Source organism: Pecten maximus, chromosome 6 (assembly GCF_902652985.1).
Source record: "Pecten maximus chromosome 6, xPecMax1.1, whole genome shotgun sequence".
Classification (NCBI taxonomy): Eukaryota; Metazoa; Mollusca; class Bivalvia; order Pectinida; family Pectinidae; genus Pecten; species Pecten maximus.
Window position 1 is genome coordinate 40,022,517 of NC_047020.1, and position 18,579 is coordinate 40,041,095.

The 18,579-nt window shown below is 37.9% G+C and overlaps 1 protein-coding gene across 1 annotated transcript in view; it reads left to right on the forward strand.

Annotated features, from left to right (window-relative positions):
- The window catches only part of LOC117329764 (pre-mRNA cleavage complex 2 protein Pcf11-like), a 28,608-nt gene extending 13,740 nt beyond the window's left edge, over positions 1–14,868 (forward strand). The window contains exons 4-15 of the mRNA XM_033887889.1: positions 841–1,026; positions 2,459–4,128; positions 4,560–6,868; positions 7,246–7,302; positions 7,621–7,817; positions 9,334–9,401; positions 10,025–10,208; positions 10,439–10,481; positions 10,951–11,093; positions 11,584–11,676; positions 12,659–12,694; positions 13,117–14,868. Of these exons, the coding sequence (XP_033743780.1) occupies positions 841–1,026; positions 2,459–4,128; positions 4,560–6,868; positions 7,246–7,302; positions 7,621–7,817; positions 9,334–9,401; positions 10,025–10,208; positions 10,439–10,481; positions 10,951–11,093; positions 11,584–11,676; positions 12,659–12,694; positions 13,117–13,449 (5,319 nt within the window). The 3' untranslated portion in view covers positions 13,450–14,868. The remainder of the gene's footprint in view (positions 1–840; positions 1,027–2,458; positions 4,129–4,559; positions 6,869–7,245; positions 7,303–7,620; positions 7,818–9,333; positions 9,402–10,024; positions 10,209–10,438; positions 10,482–10,950; positions 11,094–11,583; positions 11,677–12,658; positions 12,695–13,116) is intronic.
- Positions 14,869–18,579: the final 3,711 nt, after the last annotated feature.

An 18,579-nucleotide genomic window follows, 5' to 3' on the forward strand; every position in this document is an offset into this window, starting at 1 on the left:
TTCAAGTTCTGAACAGATGCGGTTATATCGAATGTGCTGTTAAAATTTGGTTCAGGTTCTCCGGATTAAAGTTAGGGGTGGGTTAAGTTGGAATATTTTGAAAGTTCAAATAAAATGGAATTGATATTTTGTAATAAAAAAATTGGGGCACAAACTAGAAAATTAGGCAAGATTTTTCTGTCAAATTGATATTTTTGTAAAAATAATAATTATGACAGCTTGACAAACTACCAATCTGCTGTATGCTAAGCTATTGTATTCCAAAATTATGTGTGCGAGTCTTTCTGACAGTGTGTGTAATGTTAGTCATAGATCTAGTTTAGGAGAATCTTCCTGCTTTAAGATTAGGATTAGGTTAGATTGATTTTTTTTACTGAGAAAGTAAGAATAACCGAAACAAACAAGTTGATGGTTATTTTATGCAGCTTAACAATTATAAACTAGGTTGCACCAGTTCAGAAAATAATTTAAAGGTTTAGTAATTTGTGCGAAACTCTTACAAAATATCAATTATTTAGGTACATTTGTTGTCAACTTTAAGCGGACTCGAAAGAAATTTTGTCTGGTAAAAAGATTCAATCCTTTGCATAGGTTTGAAAGTGAAATCTGGAAATTTTGTGAACACAATTCACTTCAAATCAACTGATCATGAACAGAAATTCAGTTTTAAGTCCATTGGGGTACACGCATTAACTTTGGTCTAATTCATATAACTGCATGTTTCTGTGTTTTGTTTATAGATAAAAAGATAATGTTTCTTGTCAAGGGAGGTTCATCCTTAATATGAAATGCTCTATACTGTATATTTGAGAAATAACCAAGAACTATTTGTGATTTCAGCAACAGAAGGAAGAGGAGATTTTGGACGATGATGATCTCATCATCCACGATACAGTTACTGAGGAACAGGAAGCCCTGATGCGACAACAACTCATCGCTAAGCAACAGGAACTGCTGAAACTGCAGCAACAGCGTTTAGAACTAGAACTGAAGGAGACAAAGGCCAAACTTGATCAACAAAAACAGGTAAGGTTAAAGGTTTGCTGTGAGAGAATCGTTCAGTATCAAGTCAGAAAACTTAATTTGAATTGTTTTCATGCACATTGTACATTGTAAAGTAAAGTAAGAAAATGTTTGAATGAGTAAGGAAGGATTTTCCATTTTTAACGTCAGGGTGCCTTTGGCACCTGCCGTTATAGGCGTGGTGGGAAAATGTTGTTACTGATAGATCTATTCCGGCTAACTATTCCTCATTTCTGTCATACAAATGATATACATCCGCAGCCTAATATAGTTCCTATTTTGATAGCAATTATTGACACAATTTAAGTGATGTAAACCGTGTTTACTGCAATTATTTAAAATGAAATGTTAATGTTTGATGTTCTAGATTATTTCAGAGTATAATTATTAACCTTTTTCCTCGTCAGTATATACAATTTTGTTGGCGTAGGATTACGTAGTTCCGTCTCGATACTGCCTTGAAAACGAAAGTAGAAAAATCAGTTTGATCGTCGTAGAAATTTACATGCATTCACAGAGAAATTATCCACATCTGTTCATCCTGAGTTAATATACAGGAACATTTTATAGCTTAAAACCAATCCTATTTACGTAGTCAAATTCACCCGAGCATTCCACGAAATAACTTCCGCTGTCACGTGACTCTTCACGACACTAGTCAGCCAGACTGTAACTAAACCAACGACCGTTCGCAGTTTCAAATGCATTTGTAAGTCGCTAGAATACGCATGAAATATGACCAGGAATTGAGGGCAAGTTGTAACAAACTAAATTGCCGTTTTTTTGTGAGGATTTTATTAAATAAGGTTATTATTTGTTGTTTGAAAAGAATCTAATGATTATGATCCGTGACTGATGTACTGGCGGTGTCAAAACTAGATATGTCTCGTCGGACAACGCGACCGCAATTTTCTATCAGAGTTAAAATGTGTTACCTAAGGGGTCATAAAATAGATGTTTAATAAATAAAATTTAAAAAAACTTCGGCTGTGTACATCTTGGATTTTATCTTTAGTTGTAGTTACTTGACAACATGTTCTGTTAATAGACCGATTTGTCGCTCAGTTGATTCTTTTTTTCAAAGTTTACAAGCAGCTTTACTGATTCAGGAGTATATCAATAATCTTCCACAAGCAATAAAGAAATCAGGAAAGAACTATACTCAGCTTTTGTCAGCTGATATATATGTTATACATGTTTTCTTGAATATATATAGAATAGAAATACCAGGGCCAGATGAAGACATTTCATCTGATGCAAATGTAACTGTCTGACTATAAAATCCAATTTTAAATTTCTTATAATATAACCTCAGACCCTGACGTTTCTCAGGGCCTTTGGCCCTTTGATTCAGTGTATTCAAAGAAAGTCGAACGAGATAATGATATGTATTTATATTTTGACAAATGAGAATCAAAGTTGGTTTTTTTTTCAGGTGAATGCTGGTAAATCCAGTCAAATGGAAACAGAAGAATCAGCCATGAGTTCATCGGATAAATTGGATCTTCCGATTCTTTCTACATCCAAACCTGCTACAGAGACCACCAAACCACCTCCTGTGACTACAAGTGCTCCTAGTCGACCGACCACTCGGGACCCTCGTCTTGCATCCAGAGATCCTCGTTCTGGCAACAGAGACCCTCGTCTCAAAGGAAAGAGTGTTACTGAATCTAGACCACCTCCAGTGTCAAAGCCAGAAAGTAGTCCTACACTCGCTGAGAATTCTGAACTGGCCTCAGTTCCCACCTCAATAGTTGTGCCCACTTCTCTGATGGCATACCCACCACCTCCCTTACCCAATATGATGCCACCTACTGGTATGATGCCACCTGGAATGATGCCAGGCTACATGCCACCAGTGATGAATATGCAGCCACAGACAAATCTCCTACCTCCAGCAGGTGCTCCAGGACGAACTGTAATGCTACCAGGCATGCTACCTTTCCCAATGCCGACTGCTCGTATGGGTATACCAGTCCCCCCACCGCAGGTAGTTAATGTCAACAATCAGGCTATTCCTAAAAATGACATGCCAGTTTCTAAGTCTAGTAACGACAAGTCGACTCATGAAAAATCAAACGGTAAAGTGAGTAAGAGCTCATCATCTCAACACTTGTCACAGAAATCATCCACAGACCACAAGTCTAAGGATGTGAAGGACAATTCAAGGTCAAGTCGCGACACGCGTGCCGACCGTAAACACAGTGATAAACGTGACAGCAGCAGTGCTAGTGCTAAAAGTAGTCGACATTCCGATTCCAAACGCTCCTCAGTGGAAAAAGACCGTGATCAAAAAGACAACAAAGACATAAAGGAACGTAAGTCATCGTCGTCATCTAGTCGTCGTGAAAGTCCCAGATCAAGCTACAGTAATTCAAAAGAGGAAAAGGTAAAAACAAGAAGTGACACTAAAAGTGAATCAAAGTCTAAAAAGAGTGACAAGGACGATAGTTCCCGACATAAGAGGAGTAGTAGAGATTCAGATGAAGACAGTAAGAAGAGTAATCGTAGTGATGACTCAGATGATCGGAGACGCGAAAGCACACGCTCAACACGCAGCTCAAAAGCCAGAACGAGATCTAGATCACCAGTGAAATCCAAATCTCCCGAGTCGAAAAAGTCAAAAAGTAAATCGAAGGAGAAATCTGATAAGGCAGACAAAACTGACAAAAAAACTACAAAGGAAGAAAGTAAGAAGTCATCCACGAAAAACAGTAAAAAGACGGAGAAAGAGTCCAAGGATAAGACAGTAGAGAATGAAAAAAGTGAAGCTGTGAAAGTTAAAGAAGAGCCTGTTGAGATAGATACAGATGATAGACTGTCGGCCAAGGTAGATCAGATTCAGGAGATAAAAGTAGAAAAAATGGAGGAACCAGTTGTTGAGCCAACTGGACAGGATGTGCCAAACGTTGCCACAGTTGAGGAAATGGATGTTGATGATAGACAGACTCACCCTCCTCAGGCTCCAGAAAGCCTGAAACGTGAACATGAAGACAAAAAGGAGAAGAGTGATGCTACAGAGGAGGGCCCAAGCTCAAGTAAGAAACCACGTCTGGAGGAGGAGACGGAACTCAACTCCGCCAAGGTGATGGATGAGGATATCAGGTTAGTATTTTTTTAATCTAAGATTATCTTCTGAAGGAAAAGTATTTTATTATTCTGAATTTCAACTTGATTAAAGCAAGTTAAAATCTGGAAACTTAACTTGTGAAAAATTTACTCTCAAGAATGGATGTTTTGATTAGTTGTAAATAATTCATGACAACCTACTACCTAGAATAGCTAGATACTTCTGAAGTAGGGTGCATATTTGTGAAAAGATACGATTATTGTTTAATGAAACTGATAGTACTTCAATGATTCGTGTTTAATATTTGAACTTCTTGAATAAGTTCAGTAGATTATAAAAATTCAACCTGTCTTAAATGCCACTCTTTGGAATACCAGAAATGCCTGATTAAACAGTGTTAAAATTAAGAGTTGTACATTGTATTTATTACCAGAAATGAGACTTGTATTCATTTCTTGTTTTACAGTTCTTTGTTTGGTTCTGAAGATCAAGACTACAGAAGCCAAAGGGATGCCCCTGGTCCTCCGTTGAAAAGTCCCTTCCATGATAAATGGATGAAGTTTCGAGAAAATCATCCTGGCGACTTCAAGTATGAGCTGGACCTCCAGAAGGGTAGAGATTTGGCTGCCCATGACGTGGACCACCGAAGAACTAGCTCGGAGTCCGATACTCTGAAGGATGTGGATCATAGACACGAAGTTCCTCAGGATATCGATCTTCGATCATCAACCGCTCGTAAAAGCATGGACCAGGACGCAAGAGATTTTGATAGTCGACCCCATGCTAAACCTGTCCATATACCTGCAGCCCTGCAACTAGATCATCGGGAAGAGATTCTTGAACAGATCGAGCAGCGGCGACGGTCCGGTGATCTGAGTCATGATATGCACCAGGAATTGCTTCACCAACTATCGCGGTTGGATAATGTACAACGTCAGCAAGACCGACTCGATTATCCCAACAATCCTCAGGGGTCTACCAGTCCGATCCGTGATACAGACCGCCGTGGTAGAGATGCATGGCAGTACAGGTCGCCACTCAAAGACCCGCCCCAGAGCAGATCTTACGATGGAAGGCCAGATTTCCAAAGAACCAATAGATACAGAGACGGGCCCCTGAAGGACTTTGACAATAGGCACGGACCAGATAGGAACTTTGAGAGGAGACGAACACCTCCGTTAGACCACCCTGGTCCTTTGCGTGATAGAAATCCAAGAGACCTTGATAATCGACATGGTCCTGATTTTGACGACAGACGCAGACCTCCTCATAACATGGATGGACCCAACAGAGACTTTGACAACAGGCTTGGACAAACAAATGATTATGATAGACGACATGAACCTCCAATGGTCAACAGACCGCCAAGGGACTGGCAGGGACCAGATGACCGACTGAGGTCCGGACCAGGTCGGGGTAGAGATTGGAATTATAATGAAAATGAAGGTCGGGGCTGGCACAATCGAGGTCACTGGAAGGATAACCCTGGCTTTAGAGATGATGGCCCTCCAGGACGTTACCATGACCATCGGCCGCGATTTAACCATGATGAACGTGGACCACCAGATGGGCCTCATGGCAGGAATGGACCATTTAATGACAGAGGGCCACACATGGGTCCACCAAGACATGAAGGACCAATTAAGCGGGACCCATTCATCAAACGTCAGCAGTCAACAGATCCTAGATGGAGGAGGATTGTGGGATATAATGGACCAGATGAAAATGAAGAGTTTGTAATTGATGGACGGCCATATGGAATCGCTGTTGGGCAACCAGCAAGAAAAATACGTGTGGCAGGGCGGGCTATCGAGGTCTTCGCTGATCCAAATGAACGGGCAATACGTGTTGATGGTTCCATTGTGTACAGGTTTGGAGATATGGTTAGAGAAGTGAACATTGGCCGTATGACACTCAAAATGTTCTATCACGGCCTGCCACGCTCCATCTGGATCGACGGTGTCATGAGGGAACTGCGTGTTGATGCACCACCGAAAATCATCAACATTAAGGATAAGGAGCATACGATACGCATCGATGGGCGTGATCTGATGATCCTTATAGACAATAAAGAAATGGGAGTATTGGGTGGGCCGCCCAGGTACACCTTTATTGACAATAACCGCTGCGAGTTCAGGTTCGATCCCCCACCTCGTAAGATCTTGATCGATGGCACAATGTGTGAACTGAAGTTAGACAGAGCTATTCCCTGTATTGTCATCAACAACAAGAAAAGGGGAATACGCTTTGACGGCCCCCCGCGGGAGATTATTGTTGACAACATCAATTACGTTGTGCCCGTGGATGATTGTGTGAAAATTCGCATCAATAACAAACCTCATTACTTGGCCTTTGGAGGGCCAGCTCACGAAGTGATATTAGATGGCAAATGGTTTGAGGTGAAATTTGATGGGCCAGCTAAAGAGATTTCCTTAGGAAACCGTCTTATATATGTAAGATTAGTAGGTCCTCCACCAGAAGTAAAAATTTTAGATGAAATAATTGATGAGCCGGAATCTGTTCCTATGCGACATGAGGGCGCTCAGCCAATGCAAAATGGCCCTCCGCAACCCATGCAGACTTCCGGACCTGGACAACCACAAGTGATGATGATGGGCGGTCCGATGGAGCCACAGCCATTGATGCAAGGAATGGTTCAGCCAGGGCAGGTGATGATGAACCCCATGCCACAACAGCCAGTAATGTCCGCACCAGGGCAACCAGCATTCAGCGGTGTGATGTCACAGAATCCGATGGTACCCACACAAATCCCAGGTAGGTAGTTACCCAAAGGACCTGAATCAAGGTCCTGATTCCATCAGCGAGATTCTGTTTTGAAATCCTTGAAATCTGGATAATCAACAACCTTAAAAATATTGACTTTTTAATGAAGAAAAAAATTCCAACCCTTCTACCTCACAATGATGGAATCTCATTACTGCTGTATTGAATTGTATGTGATGCTTGGTTCATACAGGAATTTGAGAGAGGAGGAAAGAAAATACTGCAAAATATGATAAATATTGGTAGCATAACAAATATATTTAAAAAGAAGGGGAAAAAATTAAATACATTGACGGGTATGTTTGTATTTGTACCAAAATTGATTTCTAGGTTGTAGATCGTGTGTATATCCATTTGTTTTGTTGTAGGTATAATGCCCGCTGTGTCTGGAGCTGTTAACACTGGCTTCCCTAATCAGGCACCAGGTAAATTCATCAATCAATTGTCTTTTTCATCTGAAGTACACTTCATCAGTGTAGTTTGTGATACTAAAATTGTGATTCTGAGAAACTGCTCTTTTTAGGTTTCCCGATGATTCAGTCTGGAAACCTTTCTCCATCTCGAGCATAAATACTCTTCTCAGATCACTTCTTTAACCCGTTAATTTAGATAAAAAAGCAGTCATTAATTTATTTGCAAAATTCCTTAAATTTGATAGAAAAGAACTTTTTCACATTTCATTACTTAGTACATATATAAATATATATAAAAAGTTTAATGTTTTACCAATGTGTTACTTGTAGCCCAACAAGCATCAGGTAACCAGATGAACATCAACTCGCTGCTTCAGCGACTCATGGCTGCCGGTATCATCCCAGCCAAGGACAGTGGAGAGAAAAAAGACACCACCGAAACACCCGAACCCCCTAAACCACCAGAGATTCAGACCGGGAAAAACGTCAATCCTAAGGCAGTCAAGAAAGACAACTTCATTAAGCCAGTATGTATACCAGTGTGATACAAAAACAAAGACATTGTCAATAATTGTATAGGCTAGAAGGGTAGCTAGTTCAATCCTTGTGCTAGTTCAATCCTTGTGCTAGTTCAATCCTTGTGCTAGTTGGATCCTTGTGCTAGTTGGATCCTTGTGCTAGTTGGATCCTTGTGCTAGTTCGATCCTTGTGCTAGTTCGATCCTTGTGCTAGTTCGATCCTTGAACAAGATACTGAATACTCTTGTTGTGTTCCAGTCGACTCTGCTGTAAATGAATGAGTATGTGATAGGGCAGTGATAGAAATGTTGTGTGTAAAGTAGTGTCCCGATTAATCAATTTAATCGATGATTAGTTGTTTTACCTCTGACTGTGACTAATGGATCATGATTGTTATGATCAATCATGGTTTGACTATAACATGGAAATTTTCAAGATTTACAGCCGACTTCAACAATTAATATTTCAATTTCTACTCAAGTTGGACTCAATGAAACTACCAAACTTAATCTGTTTCATTTGCTCATGAATTTGACCAGATTAACATTGATCAGTGCGTATGAATACAAGATTAAAATCCTTCCGCGGAACTGTTTCACCTTTTTTACATTGTTGTTATAAACATGGAATAATTATTAAAATTAAAAAATTTATAAGGTATTCTTGTATTTTATGAAAGACTAGATATGCTAAATACTTCTATTTTGAAAAAATAATGCTGTTTTTAATCCTAATATTGCGGACTATTTTACTTGACCGACTAGACATGCACAATCCGGACTCGCACAAGCTTCGAGACATTAATATCTTGACCGACTTTTATTCGAAAAAAAAACCAATTGAAATATAAGGATTAAATCTTGATTTGGTCGATTTCATGGGGTCATGAATTGAGTTGCTCTTGAGACAAATTCAACATGAACTGCTTCGCAGTTCATTAAATTTGTCTCAAGAGCAACTCAATTCATGACCCCATGAAATCGACCAAATCAAGATTCAATCCTTAAATAAATGAACAATATCACAGGTAAATGGAAATAAAAATGCATGGAAACAATATTTTAAATCATAGCTAGATGCCTAAAACATATCCACAACATTTTCCCCTATGTTGGTTGATGTTTTTGCATATATATTTCCCTTTCTGTTCATGATTATTGATTAGTGATGATCGATTATGAAATTGATAGTGATTCCCAACATCAGTGTAAAGCTGTTAACACCAACTTGCAGCTCCGGGTGTATGTACCGTGGTGAGTTGAGAAAGGCAATGATTGGTAGCAACTAAAGGCTTATTAAATGTGGATGATAATATGTGAACCATTTTGAGACTGCAATATTGCTGTGATAAAATGGTTATAAGAACTTCTGATCAAATTATTATTGATTTGATCTGTCATGGAGTTTGACATCCTTTCTAATATATTTTTGTGTGTGTTGGAGTGTATGATGTCATGGAGATGGACAATTTAGACTTTTGTATTGGTGTGGGTGAAGTTGACAAGTGAAAAATTTTATTATCCAGGTATTCAAGCAAGTGAAGATAAAAGATGTACCGGATCTCACAGAACTGAAGACAGACAAACTGAAAAAGTAAGTTTGACTTTATCTTCAGAGTAAAGTATAAAAATAATATGACATCCAACACCATCCGATACCATCTCCATATCTGAAGTGATGAGAATGATGAAGATTAAGAACATTTTAGGATCATGAGTGCAGTCTGTAGAATGATGAAATCATTTTGGATATATATTTAATGTACAGGAGGAAAATCACTATTTATCACAGAATTGTCTTGTTTAAATATCGGTGTCAGAATATCCATCTGTTATGAAAATGCACGTTATAACTCCTGGCAGAGCTGTGATTGGTTGTACAGGTTCCAATTATTTCAATTGCATTTCATAAATAACTTGGCTTAATGTATTGTAACATCACAAAGTAAGGTCTCTTTGTTTCAATTGCAAAACTTCTTATATTGCCAGATAGGGAAGAATGGAGTAAGAATATCACCAGGTTATACTTGAAGTAACCTAATTCAATTGGTTCTTCAAGGATGTTTGCAAAAATGGTTAAGTTAATTAAACAGCCTTACATTTGTCTCCATTTCATATGAAGTTAATAAAACTACCAGGAAACTTCACTAGAATTTTGTTAAATGAAAATTCCTAGGTGGAATCTCCGTCATGCTGAGATTTTTTGGGTTTTGACAGGTTTCACGAGGGAGTCATACAGTGTCTGTTCTCGGGTATCCAGTGCTCGGCGTGTGGTCAGCGTTTCTCTGCTCAACAGACAGAGAGATACAGGGAGCATCTAGACTGGCACTTCCGACAGAACCGCCGAGACAAAGATGACGCCAAGGTGACCAAGTACAGGCGCTGGTACTATGATGTGTCGGTGAGTGTAATAGTAGGATATGTTCTTACTTTGATCAATGTATTTTAGGTGAACATAAGGAAAGAAAATATAGAAAAGGTTCTTTCCAAAGCGATTCTTGTACCAGATTGTAAATCCAATTATTCATTGTTTAAGAATCACTTTATATGGATTTGAAGATACTGTTGTGCTGTCAAATGAGTTAAATTTCGATAAATATGGTTTGCTTATTTATTGTTGTTTATTTACAGGATTGGATAACATATGAAGAAATAGATGAATCTGAAGATAAAGGTATTAAATCTTTTAAAGTTTAATAATTGACCAGGCTTGTCAATGACCTGTTTACGGCCGTTATGGTTCATATGAAAAGATATTACATTTTTACCAGTGAAAAATCGAAAATAATGCACTATATCACTTTTTCTGATATTTTTCAAATCTGATATTTTAGTGAAAAATATCACTTTTTCTGATTTGACCAATCAAAGCATTGCTTCAAAATATTAGCCCCACTCGTGAAATATATTGTGTATTTCCTGAAGACACTGTTAGATATCCTCTGTATATATGGTTGTAGGCTGATTTACCTATCTTGGGGAAAGATATGACTAAATGTATTTTGAATATGCTTAGATTCAGCTGATATAATAAATGAAGAAAGATGTGGCAAACACTTAAAATAATTCATGTAAAAGTAATATGTGACATTCAAGATAAGTCTTTAAGAATCGGGAGTAAAAAGTTGTTTTACTGTTCACAGGTCGCAGTAACGTGTTTGAGAAGATGATAGCTACAGCTAATGCACCCAGTGCTTCAAGTGTTCCACAGGAAACTGTTGTAAATGTCCCAGAGGGATCAGCGATCATCCACTGCCCTCCAGCTACTGGGGAGGAGAAAGGCGATGTAAGTATTCACGTCAGACCTTTAACCTTAAATCTCCTGCCAATTTTTGATTTGTTGGTTTGCCATAGAACCTGACATACTGCATCTGAAATTTCAGTTATTTAACCACCACTTAATAAATTTGTTTTTTTATGAAATTTCACATCAGTATATCCTCACCAAAATATGTTCCCTCTTTGGCTTCAGATATACAGTAGAACAAGGCAAATTTAAGATTTATAGAACGATACTACATTATTTTTTTTACCAAAAGGGTTATGTTTGAGTAATTGTTGGTACTTTTTCTATTTTTCAAAAATTTGTTTGCCAGAAAGCTAGTAAGCAAAAACTATATTTTTTCAAATTCTTAAAATCTTCTGGTTACTATAGAAATTTTATATCTTTATGGTAGCAAGATTTTTTTTTTTCAACTAGAATTAAAGATACCACTGTGAGATCTAGGGTACATGTGATTCCTGTAAATTACTAATGGACTATATGATTTTTACAGATGTGCGAGATTTGTAGAGACCCATTTGAACAGTTCTGGAATGAAGACCAAGAGGAGTGGCATCTGAGGGATGCCATTCGTGTGGAAAATAAGGTATTCATCCTCACTCTCACGACATTTTACGTAAAGATAAACACCAGATCTGGTATATATTGACTCCATTTTATCGGCCAATACATTGGATTCAGTTTGAAAATCAAATGTTGACACCTAACGAGATGTACAATAGTTTTCATCAACACCATATAGCATGACAAACGATTCTACACCTTATCAGGTTTTCTTGGTGATCTTGGGTAAAGGTTAAGGGTCGAAGGTGACATTTGACCACTCTGCTATAAAGACTTCATTATCTTTATATTAAGTGACCAGGAAAATGTTTTTATGGTGTTTGGTAGATTCATGAACACCATAGCATGACAAAAGATGACTTACCAGGTTTTCTGGGTGATTGTTGATTAAGGTTAAAGGTCAAAGGTGACACTTCACCACTTTGCTATCTAAACATCGTTGTCTTTTATGTAAAGATCCTTAGAAAATGTTTTCTTTGATGAAATAGGACTTGAGTTCAAGCTATATTAGTGAGTGGTAATACCTACTGTAGTATTCAATCTTGATATTGGGATAACCTAACCCAGAAATTAAAACATGCAAAATGGTTGTGATAGGACGCTGGACTGGTGACCAAAGGGTCATAGTTCGAGTCCCAGAATAAGCATTGTGTTCTATCGTTGAACAAGATACTGTACTCTGTTATGTTCCAGTCGACTCAGCTGTAAATGCTAAAAGTGGTTGGAATGTTTTGTTTTGTAATTATTTTTGAGGAGTTTTATCTCTCAATTTTCAAGGATCAGATAAAAAAAATTTAAAATCAATGGCTAGAAGTTATGTCCTGTTTCATATGCAGAAAATACAGCTTAAGTACATGTACATCCTTTGTGCTTCGCTGTTTTTTTAAAAGAGAAAAATTTCAATAAAAAAAACCCACCTTTACTATCAGAGCTGTTATTTATTTTAGCTTTGATATCATTGATCTGCTATATGCCACTAATTTTGTTGTTTTTCACTTTTACAGACGTACCATCCCATCTGTTATGAAGATGAAAAAGAGGTTAGTAGTTCATCTTTCTTCTTATGATGCTTGGGGAGTTCTAGTTCAGCGTGCAAATGTGGCAATGCTACATTACGTGTTTTTTCGGTGCTTCAACTGTCATGTCTCTTTCCTAGTAATACTCAGGTCATGTCTTGTAGAATTACTAATAAATGATTTTACTTGTAACACAAAATTCCAAACACTGCTTTTGAGACAAAGTATGTGTTGTCTCCCTGGGATTGAAGGAAAAAAACTGTATCTAACAATTGTGATTTAAAATCATACTTAATGGTGGGGCATCTTCAGCAAAAAGTGGTTCTGTATTTTGAATTTGAATAAAACTTATGACCGATTCATACCGTAACGTACTGCAGTATACATATGTATTGTTTATAACAACAGTAAGTCGCAAAATTAATTTTGTTTTTAAATCGTCACAGGGCAGTATACTGGAACCCACCCCTACCCCAGTCAAGGCTCCTTTGGAGAATCCATTGACAAAACAGATCAAAGAGGAGGAGGCAAACCCGATCATTCTTCAGATCCGACAGGAGCTGGGCGAGCTGCCCATCTCTGCTATCGACATGAGTAAGGTCAAGGTGAACAAAACCAAGCTGTTTGTTCCAGAAGATGACGAGGAGGAGGAGCCAGCTCCAGCAGCTGAAGTTCAGAAGGAGGCTGTCCAGGAAAGGGACAATGAGGAGGACGAAGCAGAGACGGACAGTGTTATGAAGATCATCAAGTCTGTGGTGAAAACTGAGCCTGGGCTATGACACGTGTCAGAACCATGATCTCTTCATCAATGTCATCTTGTACTGGTCATAATTGGCGTAAATACGGTCCCCCCACCAACGATTTTTACGAGACTTTTAAAAGACAAAAGAATGTTGTGTGATCAAAGGCAATGTCCTTTCTAGGTACAGCACTGTCCAGTTTTATCGTGCTACTAGTCAGTCCATATTGCTGGTCAGTCTATCTCTGGTCAGTTCATCATCCAGTCATTGTTTTGCAACAACAGATATGGGTTTGGAACTTTGTTGAAATATTTTGTTTTGAATATATAAAGGCACTCCATTCTGTTGGTTCTGCATCCATCCATCCATCCACCTCACTCCAAAGCATTTTGTGATAAAATGGCCTTATTTCTCTGCTGTACGGGTAAAAAAACCATTTCAAGGTCATTCAAGGTTTTGTGTACGGCAGATTTTGTATTTTTATTTTAATAGTCATCGATAATTTGGTAAATATTAATTTATTTCGTTATCACCAACACAGGAAAAAATATATCTGCACTAGCCCATAGGCTTTGATTCTTGGGACTTAATGTGGATATAACAATTTTCTGCACCAGTTCCCGAGGAAATGGGATTTCATCCCATCTAAGGCAGCGTTCAATGTTTCTTTCACTGTAATGTGCAGAAAGCAAGTTTTGTGAGTTATGAACTCTTTAATTTATTCCTTTCTCATAAACCTATTTTGTGAGATGTATTTTTATGAAGTAAATATTCTGTATAAAACTTTGTGTAAATGTGCTGTACATATATATATGATATTTTTTTATGTTGCGGAATTAAGTTTTTCCGACTATAGTTCCTGATTTTAAGTGCTTTTTGGTGTACATTATACCAAGTGCAATGTCTAATGACAAATATTAACTCTAAACAAACAAGCTCAGTGGTGACATATTTTTTCCCCAAGAAATGGTAAAAAAAATTATGCTAAATTGAGAAAAGTGTTGAAAACTCTCTGCAGTTCTAGGTAGATTTTGTTGCAGTTGTTTTGTAATATAAGTAATATTGTTTTGTTTTTGTTTTGATATATAATTATGGTTTAAAAAGGATTGCAGGGAGTTATTTACAAAAAATGATCTTTCGGGTTTTCTACCTCCAGAAATGTTACCAATTTTATTGAACTCGTGGTGTGCATGATGTCATTTATATTCTCATCAAATGGAAAACTTGATATATATACTTAGTGGTGGGCCGATGATAGAAAATAATTGAGAATTATCTTGGGGAGGCGGGGGATAAAACTGATCATCAATGACTTTGACATCGATGATTTTGAAAAGAAAATTAATCCAAAATTTCTGGAATGTTCATAAATCTTTGGCTTTGAGTATTTTTGTAGTGTTACTGGACCAAGAAGCAGTAGATCTTATATCCTAGTGATATGTTTCCATTGGTCTTTTAGAAGCGATTAAGGAGATTTAAAAATATATATTAACAACCGTTTTATTAGCTCACCTGGTCCGAAGGACCAAGGTGAGCTTATGCCATACCGTTGCGTCCGTCGTCCGTCCGTCCGTCAACAATTGACTTCTTCTTCATAACCACTGATCAGAATTTGACGAAATTTTGTCAGAAGCCTCCCTATGGGGTGTGGACTCAAAATTGTACAAATGGTGGGGCTGACCCCCCAGGGGTCTGAGGGGCGGGGCCAAAAGGGGTCAATTTGGCTATATTAATATAAACGACTTCTTCTCTGAAACCAAGCAAAGGATATCGCTCCTATTTGCCTGGTAGCATCACTATGGGGTGAGGATTCAAAATTGTACAAATGGTGGGGCTGACCCCCTGGGGGCCTGAGGGCGGGGCCAAAATGGGTCAATTGGGCTATATTGATATAAACGACTTCTCCTCTGAAACCGAGCAATGGATATTGCTCGTATTTGACTGTGAGCATCCCTTTGGGGCCAGGATTCAAAATTGTACAAATGGTGGGGCCGACCTACCTGGGGCCTGAGGGGCGGGGCCAAAAGGGGTCAATTTGGCTAAATTGATATAAACAACTTCTTCTCTGAAACTAAGCTATGGATATCGCTCATATTTGCCTGCTTCAACCCCCGGGGTAGGGATTCAAAACTGTATAAATGACAGAGCTGACCCTGAAACTAAGCAATGGATATATCGCTCACATTTGTATGGTAGCATGGTCATGGGGTGGGGATTCAAAATTGTACAAATTTTGGGGTTGACCCCCCCCCCCCCCAGGGGACTTGGGGGTGGGGCCAAAAAGGGTCAATTTGGCTAAATTGATATGAACAACTTCTATGAAACAGCTCATATTTGACTGGTAGCATCCTTTTGGTTAGGGATTCAAAATTTTATAACGGAAGGAACTGACCCCAGGGTGCAGAGGGCGGGGTCAAAAGGGGTCAGTTGGTTTAAACAACTTCTTTTCTGAAACTAAGCAATGGATATCGCTCACATTTGTGTGGTAGCATCTGGGGTTGCGCCAAAAGTCAATTTCATTTCATGGATTAATGCATTTTTGGCATGAAAACCTCACGTACCCATATAAAATGCCTATGATATATATTGACATAGCAATACCAGTGACAATATACTTAATCATCATTCTTGTTTCATATCTCATGAAATCCAGGTGAGCGATACAGGCCCTCTGGGCCTCTTGTTTAATTTTTTGTGTTCAGTATTAAAAATATTGATAAAATGTAATAAAATTAACATGTAATAGATGTACTTGAGATGTACATACATATTTTACAAAAGGGCTGTTCTGTGCTAAATATAGAAAACCAATTATAATCAATCAATTTTTGAGATTCTGAAAGTGACACCAACTCCCATCACTATATATAGTACAGTAATTTGTATGTTGTCACTAAGAACTCTGATGTTTTGGTTATCCAGCTTGACCAACACATTCAATGGAAAGATTCATTGGTCAATAGCTTGACCAGTAAAATGAAAAGACAGTTATGAGTGTGAATGAACGTTTCTCTTCTTGTGTAAGTAGCTGTATATCTTGATTGAGATTGGGTGCCGGTCGACCAAGCAAGTTTGGGAACTAATTATCATAAAAATAGTAGAGGGAGTTGAAAACAGTGCTGAAGGTGTGTGTGTGTGTTATGAGTGTGTGTGATAGCTTACATCATAGAGTACTAAAAATACTGTATTTGAGATGTTATTGGATGTAAGAGAAATATCATAGAATGAGATTTAATGCAGTACTTGTCAGAATGTGTCTAAATGTGATTGATTGTTAAGAGTGTCTGGAGACAAATGTTGTTATGGGGAACAAGCAAATGTTGAGGGAAGTTTTATATGTAAAGAAAAAATTAAAAAATGTATAAAAATATAAATAAATTGTTTTGATGTTTTTATAGGTCATCTGAGCAAAGCTCAGTGACCTTTTCCAATCCGGCTTCATCCGTTGCTGTGTGTTGTCCATCGTTTGTAAACATTTTACATTTTCGGCTTCTCAAAAACTCCTAAACCATTTTTGATTAAATTTTGCAGAAACCTGCCTTGGCTGAAAGTCTACCAAAATTGTAAATTATATGGTCCCTACCCCTCAGGTGGCTTGGGGGCAGGGCCAAAAGGTGTCAAATTGACCGATATTTCAATATAAGACTAGACATGCCCCTGTGGTTTAAGTCACATTTTAATGGAAATGAAGGACAAAACTTTACTATTATTTATATAGGAACTGTTTAGAAATACATTGTAAATACACAAAAGATAGTAACATGTTTAAGACTTAGGTGACCTAAGGTCCATGGGACTTTTGTTAGGTCAGCTATAATGGACAAATGAGCTTATTGCAATGGCGTAGCGTCTGTCGTCTGTCGGTCTTGCAAGCTCAAATTTCATGGTTTTGGGTCAGTGGGTCAAGGTCACTTACTATGTATTGTACATGTATTGATTTAGCTATACCCAGAATGCTGGTTATCTGCGAATTCGTCCCATGATACAACATCCATATAATCATACAAATACCCAAGAGATATACAGTAAAACTCGGATGAGTCGAAGTCGACGGGACCAAGCAAAATATTCGACTTATCCGATGATTCGATTTATCCATGTCCGATTGTATATGGAGACAAAATACCCGAGTATCGTCGGCTGTATGCCGAGCTAGTGCTTGATAACATGGTCGAAAATAAGCAATAAATAACAACAAAGAAATTAATTGTTCATGATAACAATTATTCGTTTATCTAATAAACAATATTGTGTACGGTTACAGATCAAAGCAAAATTCATGGGTAAAATTTACAGACGGAGTCGTTCACATTACAGAATAATATGCTATGAAAATGATGCATACATTATAAGAATATAAATGTATATTCATATATAACATTGGTTTAAGCTCCTGATATTTGGTTTAGGATTGAAGACTGATTAAGTTTGCAAAAAAAGTAACCTTGACCTACTTCCAAGGTCACATTCAGCTAATCGCACAAATGGCGGAAGGGGGTCCCTAAAACGAATGATTTCATTAATCTTCTGCAAGTAACACGAACAATGGATTTCAACTTGACATTTGACATTTATGTGACCTTAAAGATGCCATTTCTCCGTCAGGGAATATACTGCTTGTCACAAAGGTGCATGAAATTGCATCCATCGTATCGGCATAAAAATATCTTAAATAGATCAAAAGTTACTTATCAAATATAAAGTACGACATATGTAATTACTTCAGGATTAGATTTTATTAAAATACAGAAAAAGAAACTCAAACATTTGTCTGGCAGGCGATAGCTAAAAGTATTGTGTTTTTGGCATTGTATTAAATACACACCAGGCTATTCTTGTTTTCAATTCATCGTAATAATCTTCTGAAAGTCGTACATACAGACAGTTTCAATGTGTGGTCGGATGAACCCTTTTAACCATAGGCACTCGTAACTGGTGATTAAAACCCAGAGTTACAATACAATATGCTTGATAGGTACTCTGTATATAGTACATACCAAGAATATTGTATTTTAACTCTGGGTGTTAATTACCAGATACGAGTGTCTGTTCGAGAATATTGTAGATTAGAGTGCCTTTGTTTTCAACCTAGGCATTTTGGGTTCAATATTCCTGTTAGCGGATGTGAAAAGTATGGGGTCATTCCGTACACTGAAATGGATTCGAACT